General features: G+C 33.4%; 1 protein-coding gene across 1 annotated transcript; it reads left to right on the plus strand.

Moving 5' to 3' along the window:
• The first annotated feature begins 1,801 nt into the window (after nt 1-1,801).
• On the plus strand, nt 1,802-6,236 carry LOC129870964 (homogentisate 1,2-dioxygenase). Its single transcript, XM_055945834.1, has 9 exons — nt 1,802-2,090; nt 3,172-3,402; nt 4,043-4,122; nt 4,225-4,392; nt 4,470-4,645; nt 4,782-4,851; nt 4,965-5,119; nt 5,204-5,287; nt 5,695-6,236. Exons 1-9 carry the CDS (start codon nt 1,885-1,887, stop codon nt 5,905-5,907), a joined length of 1,383 nt encoding a protein of 460 aa, XP_055801809.1. The 5' UTR covers nt 1,802-1,884; the 3' UTR covers nt 5,908-6,236.
• Nucleotides 6,237-8,351: the final 2,115 nt, after the last annotated feature.

An 8,351-nucleotide genomic window follows, 5' to 3' on the forward strand; every position in this document is an offset into this window, starting at 1 on the left:
CAGTTATCTTTTCAGCTTTGAGTTAGCTTTTCTTTATTTTATTTGTGGTAGCCATGAAACTATCATTGACACCTCTTAGATTGTTGATAGAAGCTTCATAGACTAGAGTGTTGATGATGTTAATTTGTTTCGTTTTGACTAGTTTCATTCTTACTAGTTGTTGATTGGATAGATGGTTAGCCTTTGACCTTATTTATGAGTAGTATTCTTGTGAGTTGAGTCTTCCGCTGATAGAATGTGATTGAATGAAGGTGTGATTGGACCAAGTGGTTTACTTGAAGACCAGCAATGGTCTTCGAGTACCGGTCATGTCTAGGGTCCCCTCCTGGGGCGTGACAGATAAGTTAAGCCAAACTAACATAATTATTTTTTTAACCCTTCTTTTAAGCATAAAATGGCTTTAAGTTGGTTAGCCAAACACTCAGAAAGCCGAAAACAGCTTATAAGCTAATCTAAACGGGCTTTAAGAAGCAAAAACTTATTTTCTACATTTCTATTAGTTAAAGTGATTTTAAAAGAAAAAAAACAAGAATATGGTTAAGTAACATTTTTATTAGGTATAAAATGTGTTTAAAAAGACAAGAAATAATATATTTTTTTCGAAAAAAAGACATTTTTGATCCATTTAATAATAATAGAGGCATTTTTGAACCAAACTATTAACGGTAGGAACATTTTTGGATCAAAATCTTGATGAAAAGGGCATTTCTGAACCAAATTGCAAACGGATGACATTTTTGTTTATTTCACATAATTTAGTGGCATGTTTGACCCTTTATATATATATATATATATATATATATATATATATATAATATTAACAGAATTTTAAATATGCTTTAAAATATCAAGAAAATTAAATTTAAAACTTGCTTCACAAGTTAAATCACTATATATGGGGTAATAAGTTTGCTTGAAGAGAAAAGGAATAAATATATTTTTATAAGAAATGAATTATATTTGTGATTCAAAATTCAAAAAATATAAAAATACAATTTGATAGTTGTAACAAGAATATGAAGTAACTGTAATTCTATTTTGATCATGTAAATATATGATTAAGAGCCCGTTTGAATTAGCTTTAAGTTGGTCAAAACCAACTTAAAGCCCCTTTTCAGCTTTTGGACGTGTTTGCCTAATGCTAACTTTAAGCCAGAAAGTTCTTAAAGTCAGTCAAAAATGAAAAGTTAGGATTCCTAACTTTTTTTTCCTAAGTGCTTAAAGTCATTTTCTTTGACCATGAAAATTACTTTTATATCCCTTATATTTTAACTAAATTCCCAAACTACCCTTTTTATTCTTTTAACCCTAAAATTCACATAATTTTCCTCATTTAAGCACTTTTATCCAAACACTCAACTGTTTATTTATAAAAATAACTTTCAGCACTTTAAAATTCTAAAAACACTTCATACATAAAAGTTATTTTTTAAGTCCATCCAAACGGGCTCTAAGATTTCGTTAAAATAAAATGAGTTTTTATATGTATAATCAAACGGGTTGTTTTATAAATAGAAATTAATGAATTAATGAAGGATATACTTGATAAATATATTGATGGGATATTCTTATCTTTAAAAAAAATTATATTTTTGCTCCTATTTATTTTTAAGAAGGAAAAAATTATTTTTGCTCTTATTGAACAAACAGCTTAATTTTTAAAATAATAATAATATACTTTTGGCCCAACATGCTCTAGTGTCATATCCTGATTGGCGGACAACTTAGGACATGTGCAACGCAGTTCCCCAAACAGCACGCCTCCGTCAAGGATCATTGTGCCACGACAGCACCGCTTCACTTTCGGACATAAAAAATGTGAGTCTCTGGCAGTGTCCAAAAGCTAAAAATAAATACTCAGCACAATCACTAGAAGGAAAAGAAATGGAGTGCAAAGATTGTAGCAGCAAATTTCCATCTGATTTTGATTTAGAGTACCAAACAGGATTTGGGAATCATTTCTCATCTGAAGCTATAGTTGGAGCTCTACCTCAAGGTCAAAATAGCCCTCTTATTTGCCCCTTTGGACTATATGCTGAACAGGTCTCTGGCACCTCTTTTACTTCCCCTCGCAAACTTAACCAACGCAGGTAGGTAACTCCATTTACTATACTTCTTCTTGCAGCACGAAAAAAGATTGGATCATCGGAAGTGACTGAATAAGTCTGTTGTAGAATTTGCATAGCCATCTACCTTTATTCAACTCGTGCAACACCTCCAAATCCTGCTAATTTTGAATTGGGCAAAAAACTCTTGTCAAGAGATAAAGATAATAAGTTCAAAATTATTGCTCGTTTTTCAACGTTTTGGATAATATTGGGTTATAATTGAAAAAAAGTCTTTGTTGTTGAATCCGCCTAACCATCTTCCTTTATTCATCTCGTGCAACACCTCCAAATCGTGCTAATTCTGAATTGGACACAAAAATCTTGTCCAGAGATAAAAATAATAAGTACAAAATTATTGCTATTTTTTCAATCGTTTTGGATAATATTGGGTTATAATTGAAAAAAGTCTTTATGGTAGAATCCGTCTAACCATCTTCCTTTATCATCTCGTGCAACAGTTCCAAATCCCACTATTTCTGAATTTGGCACAAAACTCCCGTAAATGTTCAAAATTACTGCCGTTTTCAACGTTTTGGACAATGTTGGGTTATAGTTGAAAAAAGTCTGCTGTAGAATCCGCCTAACAATATTCCTTTTATCATCTCGTGCAACACCTCCAAATGACACTAACTCTGAATTGACCATAAAACTCGTTGATAAATCTCGAAAGAGGTAAAGATAATAAGTTCAAAATTACTGCCACTGCCCCTTTTCAACGTTTTGGACAATATAGGGTTATAGTTGAAAAAAGGGTTTTGGATATTAAACCATGTTTGGATTGGACGTGAATTTCATTAAAAAAGAAAGTTGAATTTTTCGATATTTTTCGCCAATATTTCAGATAACAAAAAAAGATTGCCTAACTTCAACTTGCCAATAATGACTTCAGCCATTTCCAAAAAATTAACAGTCTTCCATATATAAATGTGTTAGCTAATTAAAATGGGACTTTTTCTTTCTTTTGTTAATAGATATTGAGGATTTTATTAATGATCATTTAGGATTGAGGTGTAATTGGTGGATAGATTGGTTATGTTACTGAGGGAATCTTTTGTTTGCGCAGTTGGTTATATCGTATTAAGCCATCGGTTACACACGAACCATTTAGACCAAGAATACCAAGACATGAAAAGCTTGTGAGTGAATTCAACCAGTCAAACAGTTCTGCTACACCAACTCAACTACGGTGGAAGCCTGTCGAGATCCCAGAAACACCGACTGATTTCATCGATGGTTTGTATACTATATGCGGGGCTGGCAGCTCATATCTCCGACATGGTTTTGCAATTCACATGTAATTGGTATTTCAAACTTTCTCTAATATTATCATCACTATGTCCTTCTGATGGAGTTCTGGATATAGTTGTTGCTTTCTTGTTTATGTTTATAATACGGATTGAGATTTGTTATGCTCTGGATATAAGCATTGGCTTTAAATTCTGTTTTTATTTGCTTTCAAACCGAGAGTATATAGTATCTCCTTAACATAATGGACCATAAATCTGCTAAAATGATTTCTCTTGTGAACAGACAATGATGTGTATTGAATATCAACTCAGCACAATACCTATTACAGATGATATTTGTAGGCATCAAATTAGGAACATCAGTGCCAAAGTTTGTAAGAATGTCCAGCGTCCTCTTTTTTTTTGGGTGGGGGTGGGGGTGGGGTGGGGGGCTTTTTAGAACTATTACAACAGAAAAAAAGAGCTTTAGTTTCGTCTCATCGGGATAGGGATAGGAAAAAGAGAGATTTTTGTCGTTTGTGGATCACTAGGATAAACACACTAATTCGCTAAAGGGGAGTATCCTATAGTTATAGTAGATTAATACACGATCTGTACAAGAAACAGTTGTTTCTTAATCATACAATACTTGCACAAATAGCTATATCAAATAGGATTTGCTATTTATTAGCATTGTTCAAAATGCAGGTATACTGCCAACAAATCAATGGAGAACTCTGCCTTCTGCAATGCTGATGGTGACTTTTTGATTGTTCCTCAAAAAGGAAGTAAGTGTTAATCAGTCAGGTGTCATTTGTCTGTTCGTATTCAGCATCAAATATTTTGCCATGTGCTTTGAAACTCTTTCTTACTCTCTGTTCGTAATGTAGGGCTGTGGATTACTACTGAATGCGGAAGATTGCAAGTTTGTCCTGGTGAAATAGTGATTTTACCTCAAGGATATCGGTTTTCTGTTGACCTTCCAGATGGACCTTCACGTGGTTACATCGCTGAAACTTTTGGAACTCATCTTCAACTTCCTGATCTGGGGCCAATAGGTGCTTTAGAAAGTGCAAAACTTCTTGCTATTTAGACAGCTGATGTTATTTACTGATGCATTTGAATATGTATTTAGGTGCAAATGGTCTGGCTGCTCCGAGGGATTTTCTTGTTCCTGTTTCCTGGTACGAAGATGGCTCCCGTCCAGGTTACACTATTGTGCAGAAGTACGGCGGTGAACTCTTCACTGCGAAGCAGGACTTCTCTCCTTTTAATGTGGTCGCTTGGCATGGCAATTATGTTCCTTATAAGGCGGGTATTTCTCTATATTTCAATCTCTCATAATATGAGTGCCTTGTTCACATTTTATCCAATTTACTTTGCTACGTGGATACTCGATGCTGTTTGTCTCGTTAGTCCTGAAGTAATATATTTCCTGAATTTGCAGTATGATTTAAGCAAGTTCTGCCCTTACAATACTGTATTGATGGACCACAGTGATCCTTCAATAAACACAGGTTGGTTAAGTTTAAATATTAGCAATGTCCTGTCATTGATCTATGGTGAATTTTGTTCTTAAATTGTCGGTGTTGCTAGTTACATATGCTCTAGTTTCTTAAATCGAATGCAGTTTTGACAGCACCCACAGATAAACCTGGTGTGGCGCTACTTGACTTTGTCATTTTTCCTCCCCGGTGGTTGGTTGCTGATCACACCTTCCGTCCTCCATATTATCATCGCAATTGTATGAGCGAATTTATGGGTCTAATCTATGGGGGATATGAGGTTGTTTATCTCGCTCTTGCATGAAGTCAATGCTCAATTCTGGGGTTATTTCATACATTTTTAATGCGGTTAAGCTTGTTTCAGGCAAAAGCTGATGGTTTTCACCCTGGCGGGGCAAGCCTTCATAGCTGCATGACTCCTCATGGTCCTGATACCAAAACATATGAGGTATGTGCCCCTTTGATCTTTCCACGTCCGAGTCTTCACAAATTTCACGATTTTTTTAGTGCTAAACTATTTAATTATTGATGTGGTATCTTAAATTTGTATTGTTACTACACATTTGAGGGTAAAATTCTAAAATAAGCTTAAATATATACACACATTTTAGTTAGAAGTTTAATGTGCCTAGCCAAAACATTACAAGACCAATAAGAATGTGCTAATAACTAAGGACCAAAATTGCTATCATCTCATTTATAAAATTTCTTTCTTGCAAAACATAATTCATCCAGTTCAATTGCGCACTTGTGATCTGTGAATCATAACCATCTGTTGTCGTTACATCCACATCATGCTTGTATGTGGTTCTTTTATGTTCACTGAATGATCCTGCTGCCATAAAACATTGACAGGCAACCATTGCACTTGGAAATGAAGCTGGTCCACATAGAATAGCTGATACCATGGCTTTTATGTTCGAGTCTTGCCTAATACCCCGAGTCTGTCCATGGGCACTCGAGTCTCCATTTATGGATCACGATTATTACCAATGCTGGATCGGCTTGAAGTCTCACTTCTCAGGACTATCTATGAACGAAGACAACAGCGATTTGCAGAAAGGATAACCTATAGAGAGGTGAAATGATCATTGTTCAGCTAGCTTCTGTAGTTCCTCCTAAAGTGACGTATAGCTTGTACATAAGGAGTCTCAGGCATGTAAAACGTTAAATAAACCCTATGTTGTATCGGATCGAAATATTATACAGTGCTAAGATGAAACCAATGTTCTATGAAATTGCAACGTAAGTAGAAATGTGTTACCATGATGATGATGTAGATTATGGTGTGTTTGTATATATAAAGATGGAAGTATCATGGAATACTTGTAGCAATTACAAGAGCACTGAATTATGATTTATGTGGCAATAGCTTACTCTAACTACTATTTTGTCAATGTATTATAGCCTCCTAAATTTGAAGTGAATATTTTTGATGAGGGGAACATTGTATTGATTAACACTAATGGTTGATCTTATTCTATATTCTGTTAGTGGAGTTGCTAATCTAATCATATTACTCAATCTTAGAGTAAGTTTTGTTGAAAGCAATGGGATCATGTTTCCCATTAGAGATTCAGAGTAAGCTTAAGTCTCTTTCCTTATCATATGAATCTAAATATGAAGATGCGTATTAAAATTTAAAATATTTAAATATTAATATATTTTTAAAATTAATGGTGAATTTAGAATTTTTATCAAACGGGTTCAACATATAAAAAAATAAATGACGCAAAAGACTGAAAGAGAGAATATCAATAAGAAGACAATTAAATAGAAAATGATGCAAACAAGAACGAACATTTTTGCAGATGTGGTTTTGATGTATTAGCGAATATGAAAAGCATATTATCTCGATTTGATTTCACAGATGGATCATCAAACTCTACTTGTTACTGGACAAACATACACATTGTTATAACTAATTTTACGAAAAATGATGGAGATAAGAGTTTAATATCAAATAAGGAATGGAACCTTTAAAGTCCTCTCTTTTCAGTTCATCTGCCTGATAAGCAAGGAAATATGCAGTAATATAATCTTTAAACAAATAAACCACATGAATTAGAGAAAAGGAAAGTTAATGAATGAAGGGAAAAGGCTTAAATATGCTATCAAACTTTGAGAAAAAGGCTTAATTATGCCATCAGTTAAAAGTTTGGCTCATCAATGCCATTGCCATTTGAGAAAATATTCATTTATGCCATTATTTTTTAACTCTGTTTTTCCAAAACCACCCAAACAACTTTTAACACTTTTTAATTGGAGTTTTGAATTAAATGTATTCTTTTTGCTCCTTATTCTTCAAGAACACATGAAAAATACCAAGAACTCCAAATTTTCAACTTTTTCAATTTTTCAAAGTTGTTTGGGTAGTTTTGCAAAACCGAAGTTAAAAAATAATGGCATAGATGAACCTTTTCTCAAACGACAATGGCATATATGAGCCAAACTTTTAACTGATAGTATAAATGAGCATTTTCTCAAAGTTCGATATTTGAGCCTTTTCCCATGAATCAAATGTAAAATGCATTTTATCTACTCAACCAAAACATCCTTTCAGTTTAATTCTAAAGTCTAAAGTATAAAATGCGAGCCAATTTTTTTCATTTTCAGTCTCAAATTAACAGTAGTAGGAAACTCAAAAGGTTATTTTACAACAATCAACCTATAATGTTCAATACTGGGATCACAAAAGACATGACCCTACGATTTTACCAAATGGGTACAATATAAAAATAAATGCTCAAACAAGTGAATAAAATAACAACAAAATAAAGTTTGACTAATCAAAATATATTGTTACAATTGCATTACGCGGGTTTTCATTTCTTGAATCCTATTTATAATACTATCATCAGAAATAATATTAAATAATTTTTTTCTACATAAGGCACAATACATCCACTCATGAAGTCATCATCCATTCTATTTCATAATTCACTTTTGATTGAACTTCATTGCCGAAAAAGCTCTTTCAACTAAAATAGTGGCCACTGACAGGAGCAATGCAAAATTTACAAGGCAAAATACAAGGAAATAATTTAAATGCTTTTTTGTGTTGACTAGCTTTTCAGAAAGATCACCAAATCCTTTTAGGTTAAAAAATCTTTCATCAACATCACGAACATCAACAATATAAGTCTCTAGCTGATTCTTAATAGTAAATATCATGTTTTCTTTCACGACTCAAAAATCAAGATCATGTTGGCATACATCCTAATACCCAACTTGATGTGAAAGACTAAAAGTAAAACTCATACGAGATTCACGAAGAGGAAGTCGTGCCACAATATATGAAAAGAAAGATAACGAAGAAATTATCCCAAAACGTGGTGTCATAAGTATAAAGACCATCTAATACAAAGCCTGAATCTGAATATACAACATAAGTCTCTGAATAGTACTAAAGAATGAGAAATAAAAGATATAATTAGTGGTGATTCGAATCTTGGGATCTCACCACTAAACTGAAGCTGCAAAGTCCTCTAGAAGATCAGCTGCCACGCGGA

This window comes from Solanum dulcamara, chromosome 10 (assembly GCF_947179165.1).
Source record: "Solanum dulcamara chromosome 10, daSolDulc1.2, whole genome shotgun sequence".
Taxonomy (NCBI): Eukaryota; Viridiplantae; Streptophyta; class Magnoliopsida; order Solanales; family Solanaceae; genus Solanum; species Solanum dulcamara.

Coding starts and splice junctions, on each gene's coding strand:
- LOC129870964 (XM_055945834.1), top strand. CDS start 1,885: ATGGAGTGCAAAGATTGTAGCAGCAAATTTCCATCTGATTTTGATTTA. Junction 4,123..4,224: donor GATTGTTCCTCAAAAAGGAA/GTAAGTGTTAAT, acceptor TTCGTAATGTAG/GGCTGTGGATTACTACTGAA. Junction 4,646..4,781: donor GCAATTATGTTCCTTATAAG/GCGGGTATTTCT, acceptor CTGAATTTGCAG/TATGATTTAAGCAAGTTCTG.